The sequence below is a fragment of the Microtus oregoni genome, unplaced genomic scaffold, assembly GCF_018167655.1.
Source record: "Microtus oregoni isolate MIOR12 unplaced genomic scaffold, Mior012 000001F_ref0000356, whole genome shotgun sequence".
In the NCBI taxonomy this organism is placed as follows: Eukaryota; Metazoa; Chordata; class Mammalia; order Rodentia; family Cricetidae; genus Microtus; species Microtus oregoni.
Window position 1 is genome coordinate 65,744,350 of NW_024543060.1, and position 21,930 is coordinate 65,766,279.

Sequence of the window (21,930 nt, forward strand, 5' to 3'; positions counted from 1 at the left end):
TCCCTCTCACACTTCCGTCTGCCCCCTTTTCCAATCCACCCTCCTCCTCTGTTCAGAAAGAGGCAGGCCTCCCATGGGTGCCAACAAAGCATGGCCTATCAAGTTGAGGTAGGACTAAGTTCCTCCCCTTGTATTAAGACTGGACAAGGCAACCCAGCATTAGGAACAGGTATCCAAAATCCAGACAAAACATCAGGGACAGGCTTCACTCCCACTTTCTAGGAGTACCACAAGTAGACCAAGCCACACAACTGTCATACACAGACAGAGGGCCTAAGAAGGTCCCATGCAAGCCCTCTAGCCATTGGTCCATGGTCTATGAGCTCCTATGAGCAGGCCAGTTGCTTCTGTGGGTTCCTTTGTGATGACCCTGACTCCCTTTCTCGTACAATCCTTTTTCACTCTCCTTAAGAGGATTCCATAGGCTCAGTCCAATGCTTGGATGTGGATCTCTGCATCTGCTTCCACTAGTTACTGGATGAAGGCTCTCTGATGACAATTAGGGTAGTCTAATCTGTTTACAGTAGATAACCACTTCAGACTGCCTATCCACTATTGCTAGAAGTCTTAGCTGGGGGTTATCCTTGTAGATGTGTGGGAGTTTCCCTTGTACCAGGTGTCTACCTGACCTGAAATGCTCCCCCAATCAAGACATCTATTTCATTACTCTCCCTATCTATTGTGCCCCACAACCTGATCCCTCATGTTCCCATCCCCACGAACCCCAGTCTACCCAGGAGATTTCTTCTATTTCCCCTTACCAAGGAAATACATGATTATTCCTCTGGGCCCTTCTTGTTACCTAATCTCTGTGGGGCTGTAGTATGTAGTAGCATGGTTATCCTTTACTTTACAGCTAATATCAACTTATGAGTGAGTACATACCATGTTTGTCTCTCTGGGTCTGGGTTACCTCACTCAGGATGTTTTTTTTTTTTTAACTAGTTTCATCTACTTGCCTTCAAGTTTCCTGATGACATTATTTTTAACAGTTGAGTAATACTCCATTATGAAATGTACCACATTTCCTTCCTTCCTTCCTTCCTTCCTTCCTTTTTTTTTACTTTTTTGGTTTTTCAAGACAGTTTCACTGTTTAGCTCTGGCTGTCCTGGAACTCACTTTGTAGACCAGGTTGGCCTTGAACTCACAGAGATCTGCCTGCCTCTGCCTTCCGAGTGCTGGGATTAAAGGCGTGCACCACAATCTCCTGGCTATGTAACACATTTTCTTTATCCATTCTTTGGTTGAGGGGCATCTAGGCTATTTTCAGGTTCTGGCTATTATGAATAATGTTGCTATGAATATAGCTGAGCAAGTGTTCTTGTGGTATAATTGAGCTTCCCCCTGGGTATATGCTCAAGAGTGATATAGCTGGGTCTTGAGGTAGATTGATTCCCAATCTTCTGAGAAATGACCATATTGATTTCCAAAGTGGTTGTACAAGTTTGCACTTCTACCAGCAGTGAGGGAATGTTCCTCTTGTTCCACATCCTTTCTAGCATAACAGAAAGCACTCTGTGTTGCGGGAGGTCCTCCCACTCCTCCAGCCTATCACCGCTGAGGTACCAGCCCATTGGGGCGTGGTTTCTCTCCCTTTAAAAAAGCGGCCACTTCCCTCTCCTGTCTCTTCACTTCCTGCTCCACCGGCGACTAGACTCCTTTCCTGGTTGCGTAGAGGGTTGTTGCCTGGGACAGTGATCTGTAAGTTTTTTCCCCTTTAAATAAATACCACCCTAATAATCATAATCCCAAATTGGTGTGGCATTGTTTGTGACTTACGCCTTCAACTCTGTAAAGTTTTTTTTAAAGCTAACTAGGAAAATGTTCTCTCTTGTGAGGCTGGTGGTGTATATATCTAAACTATGCTGCAACAAATTGAGAACTATCTAGGCAGAAACACAAAGGCAAGAGTTGACAGAATGTCTCTACTACATAATAAAAATAGTTGATTTCTTTGATTTATAAAGGTAAATGCCAGTGTAGATATAGACTACATCCATGCCCAGTTCCATCTTTCTCCAGGCATAGTCCCAAATCACTTTGCTTGTTATCTGTAATAAAGGAATATATTGTTTTAGGTAATAAATGTTATTTCACTTTTATCCCTTTTATTGGACTAAGTCACTTTTGTAAAGTCACTTAATTATTAAAATCTGGCACTTTGAAGGTTCTTCATTATTATAAATCATCTATTCATAATTTAAACTTCAATTAGTAAGAATTAAAAAAATTGAGTCACAATACTTCCGAAATTTTTGTCATGTCATACAAATGTTGTATATATTTTGACTTTTCTTACATAGTTTAGTCATAAAGCTTTCCAAAAGTCTTCCCCAAAGCTACAGATACATTTTGCATGTTTTGGAATATAATACTAGAGGAATCTGTGAAAGGGAAACAGCATACACATCCCCAGAGACAGAAAAACAAGTGCATGTCTGCCTAATTAATTTTGGCAGCCCTTTAGTCTGGTTCCCTCGGGAGCCATTATGCATTGTAGGAATGTAGAATGTCATCTGTAAGGTTGGGCTTCACATGAAACAAAGAAAAAGACTGCTGATGGACAGATTGCTAGCTGCAAAAATTGCCTCAAATTATCCCCTCAACTAATATTGTTAGTGAGAATACACTCACTTTGGTTATTAAGGAGAATTTAGCAAAACACGAATTGAAGAACTGGAACATAGCTATGTCCTAAAACAAATTCCAACTGAAGAAACCATACCACAAATCAAAATGAATAGATGATTTTTCAGTGAAGATGTGAAGGGCATTGGGAAAGACACTGAATTCTAGCTGAGTGAACTTGAGAAGCAGCCAAGCCTTCTCAAAGTAAACCGAGAACCATTGAAGATTTAGAGACGATACAATGAGAAGTCTGATACAAGACTAGTTATTTCTCTATTAAATTTAGACAATTCATTAGCATCATACATTCTAGGTTTCCAGTGAATACATGCATAGAAATCATGGGAATGCGAGCCTGTGATTCATACTTTGCAATGATCAAGATAAAATAGTACTTAATAGTTGGGATAACAGAGAGTGTTTGTGGAACTGAAGTCAAAGTATCAGGCACGTGAGTCACATGAGACTGAGTTTAGCCAGAGAAGCTATGTCATGCATATATTAATATTAGTCAGAGAATCCCAAACTTTAGTCAGTGGATGTACTCATTGACATACAGACATTTTTTGATTTGATTTTTTAAAAAATTTATGTGTATATTATTTGTCCAAAGTAATGAATTTCACTATGTAATTTTCATACAGGTGTATAATGTAATTTGATCACTTTTATTTTCTTTTACTATCCTCTTTTGTCTCCTTTCATTTCTCATTGTTCCTCTCCCCTTTCCCAAATAAATATTAAAGGTTAAATAATACTCCATATACTTATGACACATTTTGCTTTATTTATCTGTTGAAGGACATCCTGGTAGAATCTATAACTTTGAAAATGTGAACAGTCCACAGACATGCAGGCATCTCTGTTGTATATTAGTTTAGGTTCCTTCAGTTGAGTACCCAGGGATTGTACAGCTGAATCACATATAAGCTCAAATTTCCAGGTTTTTCCACTAATGTCCATATTAATTTCTATAGGATCAGGACTAATTTACATTCCCATAAGAATGTATAAGGATTCTTCCTCTTATATCCTTGCCACTATTTGCTGCTTTCATTTTCTTGATGACATCCTTCTTTCTTTTATATTAAGATGAACCTTAAAGAAAGTAGATTGAGCTGAAGTTCTAAGAAAAACGTTCCCTTGGAGAACACCATATCTACCTTGTTAAAACCATTGCTTTAGGAAAAATTCATGAAATGATCTCTTTGTCCATCATCAAACGAAATATTTATAATTAAGTTAAAGAAAAGAATACTAGATCAGGGAACTCCAAAGATCAGTTGTCAAACTGAACAAACCATTAAGCTAGAAATATTGACGAAATCATGAATTTTTCAGATGGAGTAGGTCTATTATGTAACCCTGGCTGTCTGTAACTTGCTATGTAGACCAGGCTGGCCTCCAACTGTCAATATCTACCTTCCTCTGCTCCCTGAGGGCTGAAATTAAAGGCCTAAGCTTCTATGTTTGACTCCAAATCAACTTTCTAAACTCTAGAATCTAATCTAAAAAAAAGTCTAGAAAGAAGCCAATGAAGAAAAAGCAGCTAAATTTTGTCACGAAAATATTAGTTCTGGGTTTCTTACCTCATCATTTCTCAGTAAAGTTACCTGGAGTTATTATTTTCACTTTTTAATGCTGCTTTAAGGAATAATTTTTTTTTATTTTCACTTATTGATTATTAAAAATGTATATGTACAAGTAATATTATACAGACTGAATAGGTTGGTTACACCTCCCCCACACATCCTAATAATCTTTCATAGGAAAAATGCAAATCAGTGTATCAGTGTATTTAGCAAACATTCTTTGCCCCACATCCTTCAAAGTCAATGCAAAGTCAATACTTTTAATAAATATTAAACCATAGAAATATTGGAAAACAACATAAGATATTATGAGTATGCCAGGAATTTGAGAACCACCTGGGGCATAGAAAAAATATTAGTTTTCACTGTTAGAGAAATCTATATAACAGGAAACAGATAGATAGAGCTCATTCCAAGGAAGCTTTAGGTGAGTTTAAAGTTTTGCACTAGTAAATCAACATAAGTATGCTTCATGGTCAGGGTTTGCGAACCATAGTAATTATTTTTTAAAAGGTGTATTTAATTTATGTATATGAGTGCTCTACCTGCATGTATGACTTTATGCCAGAAGAGGGCATCAGATCCCACTACATGGTTGTGAGCTATATCGTGGTTCCTGGAAATTGAACTCAGGATGAGCAGCTGGTGCTCTTAACTGCTGAGTCATCTCTTTAGTTCCCAGTAGTTCTTATAGCAACTTTTGGAATTTGAGCCAAAAAAGCATCAAGTACCAATACTGCAATGATAAAGGGTGGAACAAATAACGGAGATATAGCACAAATGCACTGATTCACACAGAGTCGTATTTAACATGAATAGACCTTTGGAGATACAGCAGAGATAAGAAACATGGTTTCGTTGGAGAGCTCATTTCAATTAATGCTTAGATGGTAGGAAAATGATTTTTCAGAGTTACTTGTGTTTTTTTTTCTTAGCTTTTGCTTGTCGCTCCAATGATAAGTTCTTTGAAAATAAACATCCTTTTAAAATGTTATTCCCAAAGTTGTTTTGATTTGCATTTCCCTGATTGCTAAGGAGGTAGCGCATGATCTTAGGTGTCTTTTGGCCATTTGAACTTCTTCTGTTGAGAATTCTCTGTTCAGTTCAGTGCCCCATTTTTTAATTGGGTTAATTAGCATTTAAAGGCTAGTTTCTTCAGATCTTTATATGTTTTGGAGATCAGACCTTTGTCTGTTGCAGGGTTGGTGACGATCTTCTCCCAGTCAGTAGGTTGCCTTTTTGTCTTAGTGACAGTGTCCTTTGCTTTACAGAAGCTTCTCAGTTTCAGGAGGTCCCATTTATTCAATGTTTCCCTTAATGTCTGTGCTGCTGGGGTTATACATAGGAAGCGATCTCCTGTGCCCATCTGTTGTAGTGTACTTCCCACTTTCTCTTCTATCAGGTTCAGTGTGTTCAGATTGATATTGAGGTCTTTGATCCATTTGGACTTGAGTTTTGTGCATGGTGATAGATATGGGTCTATTTTCATTCTTCTACAGGTTGACATCCAATTGTGCCAGCACCATTTGTTGAAGATGCTTTCTTTCTTCCATTGTATGCTTTTAGCTCCTTTATCAAAAATGAGGTGTTCATAGGTTTGTGGGTTAAAATTCGGGTCTTCCATACGATTCTATTGGTCGACTTCTCTGTTTTTATGCCACTACCACACTGTTTTCATTACTGTAGCTCTGTAATAGAGTTTGAAGTCAGGGATGGTAATGCCTCCAGAAGTTCCTTTATTGTAAAAGATTGTTTTGGCTATCCTGGGTTTTTTGTTTTTCAATCAAAAATCCTCTCAAGATCTGTGAAGAATTTTGATGGGATTTTGATGGGGATTGCATTGAATCTATAAATTGCCTTTGGTAGAATTGCCATTTTTACTATGTTGATGCTCCCAATCCAAGAGCAAGGGAGATCCTTCCCTTTTTTGGTATCCTCTTCAATTTCTTTCTTCAATGCCTTAAAGTTCTTGTCAAATAGAGCTTTCACTTCCTTTAGGGAAATGCAAATCAAAACAACTTTGAGATATCATCTTACACTTGTCAGAATGGCTAAAATCAAAAACACCAATGATAGCCTTTGCTGGAGAGGTTGTGGAGGAATGGGTACCCTCATCCATTGCTGGTGGGAATGCAAACTTGAGCAACCATTTTGGAAAGCAGTGTAGTGGTTTCTCAGGAAATTCGGGATCAATCTACCTCTGGACCCAGCAATACCACTCTTGGGAATATACCTAAGAGATACCGTATCATATGACAAAAGCATTTGTTCAACTATGTTCATAGCAGCATTATTTGTTATAGCCAGAACCTGGAAACAACCTAGATGTCCTTCAATAGATGAATGGATGAGGAAAGTGTGGAATATATACACATTAGAGTACTACTCAGCAGTAAAAAACAATGACTTCTCGAATTTTGCATGCAAATGGATGGAAATAGAAAACACTGTCCTGAGTGAGGTATCCCAGGCCCAAAAAGAGGAACATGGGATGTACTCACTCATAATTGGTTTCTAGCCACAAATAATGGTCATTGAGTCTATAATCTGTGATCCTAAAGAAGCTAAATAAGAAGGTGAACCCAAAGAAAAACATATAGTTGTTATCCTGGGTATGGGAAGTAGACAAGATTGCCGGGCAAAAAATTGGGAACTTGGGGGTGGGGTGGGACGGGGGTAAGGGGAGATGGGGAGAGAAAAGTAAGAAGGGGAGAATGGGGGGAACTTGGGGAAACGGGATGATTGGGAGAAAGGAAGGTTGGATAGAGGAGCAGGGAATCACATAACTTAATTAAGGGAGCCATCTTAGGGTTGGCAAGAGACTTGAACCTAGAGGGGCTCCCAGGTGCCCAGGGCAATGTCCCCAGTTAACTCCTTGGGTAGCTGAGAATAGGGAACCTGAAATGACCCTATCCTATAGCCATACTGATGAATATCTTGCATATCACCATAGAACCTTCATCTGGCGATGGATGGAGATAGAGACAGAGACCCACACTGGAGCACTGGACTGAGTTCCCAAAGTCCCAATGAAGAGCAGAAGGAGGGAGAACATGAGCAAGGAAGTCAGGACCACTAGGGGTGCACCCACCCACTGAGACAGTGGGGCTGATCTATTGGGAGCTCACCAAGGTCAGCTGGACTATGACTGAAAAAGCATGGGATAAAACCGGACTCTTTGAACATGGCGGACAATGAGGGCTGATGAGAAGCCCAAGACAATGGCACTGGGTTTTGATCCTACTTCATGTTCTGGCTTTGTGGGAGCCTAGCCAGTATGGATGTTCACCTTCCTAGACCTGGATGGAGCGGGGAAGACCTTGGACTTTCCACAGGGCAGGGAACCCTGACTGCTCTTTGGACTGGAGAGGGAGGGGGAGAGGAGTGGGGGGAGGAGGAGAAGAGTAGGAGAAGGGGGAGGGAAATGGGAGGCTGGTAGGAGGCGGGAATTTCTTTTTTTTTATTTCAATAAAAAAATTAAAAAAAAATGTTATTCCCATTTTGGTGGCATCAAATCAGTCACACTCAGAAAATTTAAGGGACACCTAAATTTTAAAATGATAACTGTGCCAAGTTAAGCGGAAATGGAAAGGCTGAAAACACTCAGCTAAGTTGAATACAGCAGTGGATGGGGAAATACAATAATATAAAATACACATTGCATATAATGCTTTTTCAAAAACTGAAACAGTGAATTTCTTTACCTTTAAATTTTATTTGACATACACTTTTTGACCAAGTTCTTCAAGGATTCTTTCACTTGTTTGTTTCTAAGGGAGTAAATAAAAGGATTCAGCATTGGGGCCACAGAGGTGTTGAGGACTGCTACACCCTTAGTCAAAGCCACTCCTTCTTTTGCGGAAGTTTTGACATACATGAAGATACAGCTGCCGTAGGAAATGGAGACAACAATCATGTGGGAGGAGCAGGTAGAAAAGGCCTTTTTCCTTTGCTCAGCAGAAGGGATTCTTAGGATTGTCTTAAGGATGAAGAGATAGGAGAGAATCACTAATGTTAGTGTTACCATGAGAGTGAATATTGCCAGGAAGAATGCCAAGAGCTCCAGGAAGGCTGTGTCTGTGCAGGAGATGAGCAGCATGGGAGAGGAGTCGCAGGCAAAGTGGTCAATGATGTTGGAGTCACAGAACTCCAGTTGGAGCCCCATGATCACAGGTGGGAAGATGATGAGAAATCCAGCCAGCCAAGAGCTGATTACAAGCTGGATGCAGACCCTGTTGCTCATTATTGTGGTATAATGCAAGGGCTTACAGATAGCCACATAGCGGTCATAGGACATGGCAGCCAGAAGGAAAAATTCAATCGAACCCAGGAGTATGAAGAAGAACACCTGGGCCATGCAAGAATTATAGGAGATGCTCCTATCCCCCGTCACAATGCTCACAAGGAACCGAGGAATGCACACTGTGGTAAATGAGATTTCTAAGAAAGAAAAATTCCGAAGAAAGAAGTACATGGGCGTCTTGAGGTGTGAATCTACCAGAGTGAGAGTAATTATGGTCAGATTTCCAGTGATGCTCAAAATGTAAGTGAGAAATAGAAATATAAAAACCAAGATGTTTAGTTTTGGGTCATTTGTTAATCCCAAAAGAATAAACTCCCTCACAGATGTTCTGTTTTTCATTTCTTCTTGTGTTCTGCCAGGCGGAGAGCTGTGAAAATGAATTAGAGAGTCAGAATTATATTAGTTGTGACAAGTGCTTGTTTAATCATATCATTGATGGTTTCTAAGAACCTGAAACATTAAATCATTCACCAAAGTACACTGCATTTTAAAAGTGAATTTTAATTAACACAAAACAAGTGCACGTCTGATGATTGCTTTGAATCTAGAAATATATATATATATATATATATATATATATATATATATATATGATTTTCGAGACAGGGTTTCTCTGTAGTTTTTGGTGCCTGTCCTGGAACTAGCTCTTGTAGACCAGGCTGGCCTCGAACTCACAGAGATCCGCCTGCCTCTGCCTCCCGAGTGCTGGGATTAAATGTGTGAGCCACCACCGCCCGACTAGAACTATTTAGTATTGAAGAAGTCACTTAATAGATCTAACAAGTACATCGACAGATGAAAATAATGCCTCTACATATCTTCTGTTGTACTGTATGAGCAGATATATCTGAAAACTAGATAAAATACTTAAAATGAAAAATATTATTTTATTCTCAAAACTATCTCAACAGTGAATGCATTACTTTTGTGAATTAAACATTTTAAATGTTATTTGTCAATTTTAGAAAATATTTTAAACTATTCCTGATTCTGTGAAGAGTTACTAGTTTAGCAAATGAGTCAGAGTCATCAAAACCAATATTTATATAACCCCAAACAAATAACTCAGAAATTTCCAAAGTTTAAAAACCTTTTTAGTGTTTCTTTACTGAATTGAATACTACTTTTTTTTCCTTTATAGGAAAGATTCTAACAGCCAAATAAATAACTAAGGCCGTAAAATAATTAGAAGATGGAGAAAGAATAAATGAACTACAGAGTAGAAAATAGACTTAAAATTGTATAATGCTGTGTGGTCACAGCTAAAGAGCTCAAACCCAAATGCTAAGTGTTTTTTTTTTTTAACTAACTCTTAGTGCTTTATGCCTCGCTTCTGGATGATGGTTCACGCTTCTCATTTACGTCTACTGTGATTTTCATATATAACAAACTCACACAGTGTGTAGCTGAAACTTGGAAAGATAATTGGGCTATACACAGCAGCAAGAACATACTATGGGGATGAATATAAAGAAAATCTCTAAAGTAGGAGGGATCTGATAGGTGTTATGGTCTTGGGTGTTGGTAGAAACTGCCAAAAGTCAAACTTGCCCAAGCAATGTGTTCTACAATTGGTAGTCCAATAAAATTGAAAAATCCTTGGGTTTTAATAATGAGCTGCAAAAAGCTCAGTGGGCAGGCAGCCCAGGTCAGTGCACACTATATGTTTGGCAGTCTCAAACTGAAAAAGTATTTATTTTAATTGAGTAAAAGTGTATCTGGCTGCAACTTACTATTTGCTAAAGGCTGTGGTGACAGGACAGTGAAGCTGACAACCAATTCAGAACCAGAAGTCATGGTATCTTGGATTGTAGTTCAGACTCTCAAGAACATTTAAGATGGATAGGAAGAGAAAAGTGGGGAAGGATGAGGATAGGGAAGAGAGGGGGAAGAAAGGAACAAAATGAAGAAAGAAAGAATGGGAAGAAAGAAGGCACATTGTCAAGGTATTTGACGCAATACTTACAGCAAAGAGGCAATAAAGTTGTGTGTTTTGTTTGCTCCCTAGGTGAAGCTCTTAGCTGGTAAAAGAGGAAAAGACAAGAATCATGAGTGAAAATCAAGAATCAACATGTGGAAGACAGAGAGCCATATGACCTATGAGAAGAAATTGTTGAGACAGAATATGACTTGAAATGCCTAGTTTTAGGTTTAACACTAAGTACCTGTTTTCTAAAATTCTAAGAAAGGACACAATACTTAGTATGGGAACTATGAAAACCAACAAATACCATTTTTCCACTTTGGTTTCCAGTAATTCTTGGGATAGAAAGATGGGTTGTAATTTTAAATATTTTGCCTTTTACAGCACGGACAGATAATGGTTTTTCTAAGCATTCGTTCCAGAAGCATTTTCATTTTATGTTTTCACCTTCTTAAAACAGACACAAGGGATTCTCCCAGCAAAGCAGAGTTAAAACATCCCTGGGGAGAGGTGGTGTTGATGAGTGTGCCCTGAATAATTAGGTGAACTACAGAAATTAGCTTTTGAAATATCCCATGCTAGCGATATGTAGAGTTCAAACAGTAGTGAAGAAACACCAATTTATTTTGTGTTTTTTTATTTATTTTTTAATACAGAGAACTTGCAAAGGTAATACAATCCTGTTTCATAAAAACATGTCGTGAAGCAGAAAATAGCAAGAGGAAGTACCCATTGGGACATGAGTGTGCCACGTAATGATTGTATTTGTTAATAAAAAAACATACTGGGTAATTTAGGCAAGATGTAGTTAATAGATTGGCATATAATCAGGATACAATAAAACCTGAGAAATAATATTTTTACAATTCACAAAACTAGTATTCCAAGTATTTTCTTGCTAGTTATCTAGTTCATGTTAGAAAAAAACAAGTTTACTTTTTTTCTATTATATTCCACTGATTTATTTAATCTGGTAAACAATTTGGGGTCTGCTTTATTACTGTGAGGCACTGAAGATTTAAATGTAGTATGCTTACTTATTTTTATGTATTAATTTGGTATCCTGCTACACTGAGGAAAATGTTTATCAAATGCTTAACTTTCCTGATTGAGTCTTTCCTTGGAGTATTTTATGTTAAAGATAATAATTATCTACAAATGAGGACCCTTTGATTGCTTTCTTTCCTGTTTGTATCCCCTTGATCCCCTTCAGTTATCTCCATACATAGAACAGGTGTAGAGAGAGCAGAGAATCTTGTCTTGTTCCTGATTTTTCTGGAAATGTTTTGAGATTCTTTCTGCAGAGGAAGATGTTGGCTGTGAGAGGTCTGTATTTGCCTATACTATGTTAAGATTATGTTGTATTTTTCATCTTTCTAGGACTTTTTTCAGGAAACAATGCTGGATTTTGTCAAAGGCCTTTTCTGCATCTAATGAGATAACCAGGAGTTTTCAGGGGTCTTTAAGCTGGTTTATGTGGTAGATTACCTTACTGATTTATGTAGGTTGAAAAATCCCTGAATTTCCATCAGGAGGTCAACTGGATCTGGGGGATAAACTTTTTTTTGGCGTGTTCTTGAATTCAGTTTGCAAATAATTTATTAAGAATTTTTGTACTTACTTTCCCAAGGGATATCGGTCTAAAATTTTCTTTTTATATTTTTGTATGATGTACTATCTGATACCATCAGGGTGACTGACTTAATAAAAAAAACTTAGAAAATATGCATTCAGATTCTGTTTTCATTAATAATTTTAGTCTTATAGTTATTCATTTTTCACTGAAAGTCTGGTAGACTTCTTCTCTAAAACCTTCTTTCCTGTCCCTTGGATTCTTTTCACCTGGGATATTTTGTTAGGGTTTGTGTGTCTGTCAAATTCACTGGAGCTGGAGTCATAGGTGGTTGTGAACTATCCAATAGAGGTACTGGGAAGTTAAATCCAGTGCCCTAGAAGAACAATACATTCTCTTAGCCACTGAGCCATCTTTCCAGCTTCAGAACCTCTCTAATTTACCATAAAGAAATAATAAACACATCTTATCAGTGATTGTGGATACATTTTTTAAATACTGATTAACCACAGGGTGTTATTTATTTTCTTTCCCAACTATTTTAATTGGTCTGTGATGTCTTATTTTTTTACCTTTAATAAATCTCTGAAAATGTTATTTTCTATTTCTGTTGGTCTGATTTTTGGTTTTGTGATATTAATTTTGCTAACTTTGTACTAGAGGAAGAAAATGGCACTATTATGAATATACTTTCAAATATCATTACTCTTAATTTTCCCCTAAAGTAATAAAATGACCAGGCTAGAATGGAGAAAACCTTAGTTTCTTGGATATACATTTATAATTTCAGCATGAATGATGACAATATCACATATGAGTTTAATTTAAAGAATGAGTTTCGTAAGGGTAAGATCTGGGTGAAATATAGTTGTCATCAAAAGGTTAATTCTGTAAGGAGATAATGGAGATCTGATTTGACTTCTAGCTCTTTGATGTAAGGGCAATCCTCTTTGCAGAATCTCTGAAAGCTTGCTTCACTTGCTTGTTCCTTAAGGTATAAATGAAAGGGTTCAGCAGAGGTGCAACAGAAGTAGTGAGAACCGAAACTCCTTTGTTTATGGCTATTTCATCCTTAGCTGAAGGCTTGATGTAGATGAAGATGCAACTCCCGTAGGTGATGGACACCACAATCATGTGAGATGAGCAAGTGGAAAAGGCCTTTTTTCTTTGCTGTGCAGAAGGGAATCTCAGAATTGTTCTGATGATGTATGTGTAGGATAGAACCACACAGATTAGGGTAATAATGAGTGCAAAGACAGCCACAAATATAACCAGCTGTTCGATTACCCATGTGTCTGAGCATGAGATCTTTAGAAGGGGACCAGCATCACAGCTGAAATGATCAATGGCATTGGAGTCACAGAAGTCGAGTTGGAGACCCAAACTAAGGGGTGGGACGATAATCATTAAGCCAGACACCCAGCATGAGATGACGAGCAGGGTACATACCCTGGAGTTCATGATGGTCGTATAATGAAGGGGTTTACAAATAGCCACATAGCGATCGTAGGACATAGCTGCCAAGAGAAAAAACTCCGTGGCTCCAAAGAGAATAACAAAGAATATTTGACTTGCACAAGCATTATAGGTAATGGTATTGTCTCTGCTTGATAGACTGTATAAGAATCTAGGAATACAGACTGTGGTAAAGGAAACTTCTAGGAAAGAAAAATTTCTAAGGAAAAAGTACATAGGTGTTTTAAGATGGGGATCCACCAAGGTGAGGATGATAATGGTCAGGTTTCCTGTTATACTCATCATGTACGTGAGTAATAGGAAGATAAAAAGCAGAACTTGAAGTTGTGGGTCATCTGTTAGTCCCAGAAGGATGAAGGTTGTTATCGCCGAGTGGTTTCTCATTACTGCCCATTGAAAGTTAAGGTTTCAAAAAGTCACAGCTGTGAAAGGACTCTGAAAGATATGAATGCCAACAATCTTATGTTTATTTTCTAGTTTATATCATAACAAGTGTCGCCATTGCCTGGATTTTTCAGTGGAGATTCTCTTAAGGACTCATGTTATTGTAAAAGGAGCCAAGTCTGAAGAATAATCTATTGCTCTCAAGGATTTGCAGATGTAGTTCACTTTAATTCATTATGTAGCTAGGACTTACAAATGTGTTTAGAGAAGCATTATTGCCTCAGACAAATTCTGGATATTGAATGCTTGTAGATATCTAAGAATATAAATTTTCTTCAATACCACTATCTAGATATTGCTTTAAGCATAAGATGTTTTTCTCCTGGAAAACAATCAAGCAACAGAGATGATAGCAGAATTATTAGCACTTGGAAGGAGGTTAAGGTACATCTGTTGTGTCTATAGTATCAAAAAAGGCTATGTCCCACATATCCATGGAAGGAATTTACTCATATGTTTTTTTATGTATTTTTATTAGTTGATTGTCATCATTTGCCTTCCAAATGCCCGCAAGCCAAGTACATTTTACTAGTACTGATCAGATATTTATAGACTGTGCCTTTGTTCAGGGTCTTCTCAAATTTTTTGAAAATATGTGTGACCTCATTGGGGAAAAGGAAAACTGGGGGTTCCTTAGAGAGGGTAAGGTAGGGTAAATACAGAAGAAAAAGGTAGCTAAAATAACAATATGGATGTCTGAAAAATCCACAAGGAATCATACTATTAGCTATTTACCTAAAATCCCTATAATGCATGCAATTCAGTTTATAACTATACAAATACAGTTTAAAGTAAATTTTCTAATCTGGTCTGATGGTGTTCTCCAAGTGTCAAAGACCGCATAACAAAAATCCCAAACCAGACATGTGAATTCTTCTTTTCAATTGTTGTCAAGGACTAAGGGGATCTCAAAACATATAGTTTATTGCTATTGCCTTGGGTAACCCTGGCTCCAGAGATGGAAGGTAAGTCCATATTGCTGAAGACATCATGAACTTCAGAAATAGGGCCCAGAAGCCCTGATGTGGAACTGACTTAAATGCACCCTCCATGAGGACCAGCATTCAGGTGCCAGAAGGAACCATGCAATTTTCCAAAGGAAAGAGATAACTAGTAGTCCTACTCAGCTATGATGTTGATGAACCACATCAACAACCAGCATGGCACAATAACCCTATGGGTGCAGTAGTGGCACCTATACCTTGGCAGTGACCAACTACTTTCTAATTGGACTTTAAAATCAGCCAATTAGAGGTGCCAATACACAGTGCTAGAGAAATTGTGTTTGCTTGGAGGGGTATCTATAACTGCTCATTTACTAAATTGGCATAATCTTAACAACAATCTGTAAACATCTGTCCCTACGCTTGCAGATAGATGCAGTCTTCATCCTTCAAGGAAACTTCCTTTTACAATGGATAGAGACCGCTGCAGAAACCTACGACTGATCACTATGTAGAGCTGTGGCACCCTGCCCCAATATCTACAAAGCGTTTCCACCACTAAGGCTCAGGGAGCATTGCAGGAGAGGGGGTAGAAAGATTATAAGAACCCGACCAGGGACATTGCTGTGAGATTGTGTCTCCTAATAACACCAGAAACTACACCTGTAATACCTCACCAACATGACTTCCCAAACAAGGATGATCCCAACAAACATGCCAAACTAGACGAGGAAAGCTCATGAGACTTCAACCCTACACAAAGAACTACAGACACGAGTAAAGCTGGGGGTGACAGAGGTGATGTTTCCCAAGACAGATCACACCACCTGCTTGTCTAGGGCCAAATGTTCAGCCCTGAAAACATACACACAAGTTATATTATATGGACTCAACAGGTTAGATTTAGGAATATATATGGAAATATAAATACATATATGCAGTCATTAATACCTGATGAAAAATAGGAAGTGCTAGAGCAGAGAGGGATAAATAGGAGGGTTTTAATGGAGGAAAGGAAAGAGAAAAAAATGTAATTAAATACAATAAACAATCAAATATCAAAATAAAATAATATTAAAATAAATATTAAAATTAAAATATCAAAAGTAAACAACCAAACACCAAAGATATTAGTGTCACATCATCTGACTACTCCTGTGTAGTTTAAGATTTAACTGTGTTGTAACTTTAATTCCACCTCTGCAGTGTTTTTAAGACCCACAAAATCTTCATTTCTGCTGAAGTCCAATGACGTCTAAATCTTTCTCTTGCTTGCCATTGGTACAACATTAAAAGATAAAGTTTTATACTTCTTTAGGTTGGTCTCATGTCATCATTCAGAATTTTTTTGTAGCTTTGGATCTCTTTGTTTTGTTATTTTTCTCTATTAATGTCATTATAATAATATGATCATTAATATTAATAGACCTCTTGATTTAATTCTCAACTTTATTAAAATTCTATATTCTCCAGGAGTCAAATTTAGTATTTACATTGAAGTATTCTAAAAGATGGATCTATTAATCTTATGAAGTCTCGCTCACCGTGCCTATTCACACTTATATTTTTGCAAGTTGTTTCTAGGTACCTCTTGCAGACAATATTCTGCTGTATGCAAACTGGATACTCGACACTCAATTATCTTGTGCCCTACGTGAAGCTCCCCCTTTCCCATTCTGACCTTCTTCTCACACGTTCTATTTAACACAGAGCAACATCCTTTGCTTTATCTGGAAGGCTCTTTATGGAAAACTGCTTTTTGACTTTTCCAGTTTCAACACTTGTCATTTCTAAATTTTTCCTGCAGGCCTTCAATTCCACTAGGATTGACCACTTTCAGTGCTTCATGTTTCTACAAGTTCTTGCCTCTAAATTAACTAATATAATTTATATATGTGTGCATATATTATTTTTGACAGACTAATACCATCTATTACTTTTTCAAGGCTCCTCTGGGACATTAGTTTCTCAACAGAAACTTTATGTACCTACCCAGAGAAGGGAAACTTTTTTGAGGTGAGTGATTTCAAGGCTGGCTGTTTTATATTGGACAACCAATAAAGAGGTTTATCCCTGAGAGAGATACTTGAGATAATTCTTTTTCTCCCAGGGTCCAGTAGAAGCCTCTCTTTACAGCAAGTGGAAACCATCACAGAAAACCCTAACTGTACACAATGCAGAGATCAACTGGTCACGAGGAAGCCCAGCTCCAGTGGATACATCAACATGGGTGCTATGCTAATGGCTTTAATTAAGTTAAATGAACTTTTCATAGAGCATTGATTTTATTCCTTTATACCAGTATTAAAATGGTGATTTAACTGTACATTTCTTTTTTTTAAATTTATTTATTTATTAAGGATTTCTGCCTCCTCCCCGGCACCGCCTCCCATTTCCCTCCCCTTTCCCTGATCAAGTCCCCCTCCCTCATCAGCTCGAAGAGCAATTAGGGTTCCCTGACCTGTGGGAAGTCCAAGGACCGCCCACCTCCATCCAGGTTTAGTAAGGTGAGCATCCACACTGCCTAGGCTGTACATTTCTTTTCACTATTCAGTATCTACCTCATCAAGTAATATTTCTATAAATAAAAGTCTTCACATAGAGATAAGTTAACAGACCTATTTTAAGTAATAGAAAATAATATCACTCAATACATATAATTCAACAAATTATAGATTTTTGAAAATTTGTTATTAAACTTGTTTGCCTATCCCATCTTATTTTCTTTTATCACTATTAAGCTATTAATGCAACAAAATATTATTATAGTCTGAATACTCCATTATCTACCACTTTTAAGATTAAAGACACAGTCCTAATATAGTAGTAAATCTCTGCCTTCTGCAGTAACTGGGAATCAATCACAGCATGCACTAAGGGATGAGTGGGTAAGTTAAGGTTACATTTCTAGGAATGTTACTGTTTATTTGTTGCCCTTTTGGTGAATGTGCTATGCTCAAGAAGTGTGAGTATATGTAAATATGTAGCTATACAGAATATCTTAGATAAAAATATCAATAGCTAAAAACATCGACTATTTAGAATTATGTCAATTAATGTTGTAAGTGGAGAGTCAAATCTAATCTAAAAGGAAGAAATTAACTAGGGTTAATAATTCTCAGAATTGTGTTTGAGGATGCAACACATGAAATGGGAGAAATATTTGCAAAACAAATATTTAAAAGAACTGATCTCAAAAATAGATTTTGATTTCACATAATACAGTAGTCAAAAATTAAGCGAATCATTTGGACAAAAACCATGAATAGACATCTCTCCAAGGGGATATAGAAATGTCCCAACACACAAGTGAAATGATTGCTATTATTAACCACCAGAGAAACACAAGTCAAACCATTATGGGATGTTATTTTATGTGACTAGGATACAACTAGCAATACAAATAAATACTATTTGTGGATATGTAGAATTTGGAAACTTACAAAATGTTAACGGGGGTCAACTACAGGAAATGTTATAAAAACTTCATGTCTATGACTGTTGTGTAGCTTGTGGGGCTCCTAGCAGTAAGATCAGGACCTGTTCCCGGTCCTTGAGCTGGCTTTTGGGAACCTATTTCTCATGCTGGGTTGCTTCAGCCCAGATTTGATGCAGGGAGAGGAGTTTGGTCCTGCCTCAACTTGATGTGCCTTGCTTTGTTTATGACCATGGGAGGCCTGCTCCTTTCTGAATGGAAACAGAGGGGAAGTGGATGTAGGTAGAAAGGAGGCAGGGGAAGGGAGGAAAAGAGGGAGGGGAAACTGTGGTTGAGATGTAAAATAAATGAAAAAATATTTCATAAATAAAAAAACTCAAAAATCAAAGCGAAGATACAATCTAGCAATAAAATTTCTTGCCAAATAATTCAAAAGAGTAAATTATTTATCAAAGAAATATTTAATTTATATGTTCATTTTAGTGTAATTCAGAAAAGGAAAGATATAGAAATGACCAAATGTATTCCAATAGATGAATAGTTTTAAACAGTGTTATATACTTACAATGAGGGATTATTCAGATCTGGAAATTTTACAATATGCAATGAGGATGAACCTGAAAGACATTTTGAAGTGAATTATCTAGTTAGAAAAGGATGAATAAATCTGAGGTGTCTGTAATATCCAATGTGTGTGTGTTTGTGTAAGAAAGAGAAAGAGAGAGAGACAGAGAGAGAACTTGATTGGCAGTGGTCAGGTGTTGGGGACATTGGCAAATGGTGTGTTCTTAAACATCTTTAAAATTTTAGTACTGGGATGAGCAAGTCTAGAATCCTGTGGCATGATTCATATTTCCTTACTGTGCATTGAAAAGCATTAAGAGCAATGCTAGCATGTTAAGCTGTGTTATAGAATACTAAACAAAGGAAAACAAAGTCTATGAAGAAATAACAATCTTTTGAAAAGGGTGCATATGTTCTTTGTTTTCAGTGTCGTCATGGTTTCATGGGAATATATAAATGTCCAAGCTCACTAAACGTAGTTATATCTGTCTACCTATGGTACTTCAATAAAGCTGTGCGAAAATGCATATATCAAAACTGTATACTGTTTAAATAAGCTGTAACTTAATTACTTACAGGTTGTGACAGATTCTGCACAGTGGCATCAGTTCCTACACACACTGCTCTCAGTCCCTAGTGAATAAGCTGTGATCTAATCCTATCTGCTGTTACCAGTGTCATTTAGGAAAGTCGCATGATGCTTACTCTGATTTTTCTCCAAGCTAGATTTGGCTATTTATTTAAAACAGTTCCCCCTTTCTATTTGATTCTTTCTAAAACTTTCAATTTAATAAGATATTTTTTTTCGTTTGAAATAATTCCTTTTATTATTTGTTTCATATCTATATCTATATTGTTCTGAGGCAGTATTTCTCTGTTTAACAGTTCTGGCTGTCTTAGAACTCACTCTGTAGACAAGGCTGGCCTCAAACTCATAGAGCTCCTTCTGCCTATGACTACCGAGTGCTGGGATTAAAGTCATGCACCACCACTGCCCAGCGTGTTTTATTGTTGAAAAGTAAATATTTGCCCCTACATCAGAAGATAGATTCCTTCAGTTTTCCTTTTGCACTGATTATATTTTCTTAGAATCTGTTTATAAGTCTAGGATCGGGAAGATTGTGAGAAAGGACGTGCTTACTTGATAATCCCGAGTCTCCATGATCTTTCCCCTGACCGCCAAGCTTCCTTTGCTTCGCTCCTGAGGCACGTTACTGGTGTACGGTTTGTTACATGGAGTGCTTCAACCTGACAGCATCTTGGCTCTTGTCTTCTTGGGGAGTGAAGAGCTCTCTATCCTTTTTATACTAGAAGATATCACTTAATTTTATGTTGTCTGTTTTCCTTTAACTGTTGGAAAATACGAAACAGATTCAAATGAAGTTATCTTCTCTGGTGTTTACTACTTGATTAGGAATTGGTTAGGCTGCATGTCTTAAAACTCATTTTATTTGTACTAAAGACTTGCCAGTAATTTTATTTAATGCTTTGCCACTCGCTTTCAGAAGTGCCTGCAACTGACAAAGTTACTAAATGTATGTAAATTTCTAAGTAGTATTATCAAAATAATTCTCAAAGATATTGATTCCAGAGTTAGTTAGCACCCCTACATTTTTCATCAGGAAATAGAGGAGTAAGATTTGGTACTAGTGTAGAAAATTAGAAACAGAATATTTGAAGTATGATTCTCAAGAGTATCATAAAAACATACATTAATGAGAAACACTTAGGCAAGAAGATGTTTGCTGTTTAACTTTGACTTTATCATCTGTGTCTTCCATCACTGCATCCTATACATAAGAAGTCACCTAATCACATATATTTCTTATCATTGAGACACCAATGAAGGACTATCATTTGTTGTTCTTTTTACCTGTATTAATTTTCTCATTTTGTTGATGTCATTTGTGACTCTTCTGGATATTTTTTCAGCAAAATAAAAGGCTGGACTTCTGATCATGGAGTGACATACACCCCTATTCCTCATGCAGCATTAATTATTTATAGTGGTAGCAATGAACATTAACATCTCCTGCAAGCACCGTCTCCAGGGTTCTTACTATTTCTTCATCATTGGATGAGGCGATCATCCCCCAGGAGATAACAATTAGTTTGTTGTACAAATGATGTTTTACTTACTGTACTCTTAAAAATATTTCTGCAAATAATGTGAGCCCTTTGGGTGTGGAAAAGCAAATTCTTCCTTCTTAGGGAAATGAGTCTTATAAATCCCACAGGGTGAATATAGTACAGCTCAGTTCCTTTTCAAAAGATCATCTCAGGAAAGTGAACAATTATTACACAGAAAACTCTGGAAGATGGTGCTGACCTCGTTGAGATGCTGGCAAAGCAGACTGACCAATTTCACACAACTACAGCCTGCTGCAGCCTGCTACAGCCATTGACTTCTTGGTGCATCTCCCAAGGGTTTTCAAGAAATCCGGAAAATACAAGTTCTTATTCTGGATCACACTTAGCTCGCCAGGACTGGTTTAGTGTTACCCTCTCTGGAAAACCATTATCCATCATTTTTGATGATTGTATTTTGCCATTATTATAACATAATTACATTACATATAATATTATAACATATTATATTCCATATAATATGTTATAACATAATTATAATGTATTATATAATAATTTTATTATTATAATTTCATTGTGTAAAATTGTACTTGCTAAATGGACATTTGGTTCTCTTTTCCTCACCAGGCACTGGTAGCCACTGGCATCATTACATTCTGAATAGTTTTGCCTTTTCCCAAAATTATTAAACTTGATTATGTTATGCTGTCTTTTCGGCTATGCTTTTGTCTTCTTTCAAGGGCTGCTTAAGTATTTTTTTTTATTTAATTTCTTTTTTTTTGATTTAATTTCTTATTTGCTTTACTTATATAACTTCATATGCCTCTACCACTTTTTTAAAATCCATTCATCAATTAGTGAGCATGTCTTACTCCTCCACTACTTTTTCCATTGCTATGTTTTTACTCTTCTTTGTATGAAGATATATATTCATTATTATTTTTGATTTTTTTCATA

General features: G+C 37.1%; 2 protein-coding genes across 2 annotated transcripts; both read right to left on the reverse strand.

Annotated features, from left to right (window-relative positions):
* Positions 1 to 7,927: 7,927 nt before the first annotated feature.
* LOC121458513 (olfactory receptor 6C76-like) lies at positions 7,928 to 8,869 on the reverse strand. The gene has a single exon (XM_041667839.1). It carries the CDS (start codon positions 8,861 to 8,863, stop codon positions 7,928 to 7,930), a length of 936 nt encoding a protein of 311 aa, XP_041523773.1. The 5' UTR covers positions 8,864 to 8,869.
* Positions 8,870 to 12,942: 4,073 nt separating this feature from the next.
* LOC121459127 (olfactory receptor 6C2) lies at positions 12,943 to 13,881 on the reverse strand. Its single transcript, XM_041668658.1, has one exon. It carries the CDS (start codon positions 13,879 to 13,881, stop codon positions 12,943 to 12,945), a length of 939 nt encoding a protein of 312 aa, XP_041524592.1.
* Between the last annotated feature and the right edge of the window lie 8,049 nt (positions 13,882 to 21,930).

Coding starts and splice junctions, on each gene's coding strand:
- LOC121458513 (XM_041667839.1), bottom strand. CDS start 8,863: ATGAAAAACAGAACATCTGTGAGGGAGTTTATTCTTTTGGGATTAACA.
- LOC121459127 (XM_041668658.1), bottom strand. CDS start 13,881: ATGAGAAACCACTCGGCGATAACAACCTTCATCCTTCTGGGACTAACA.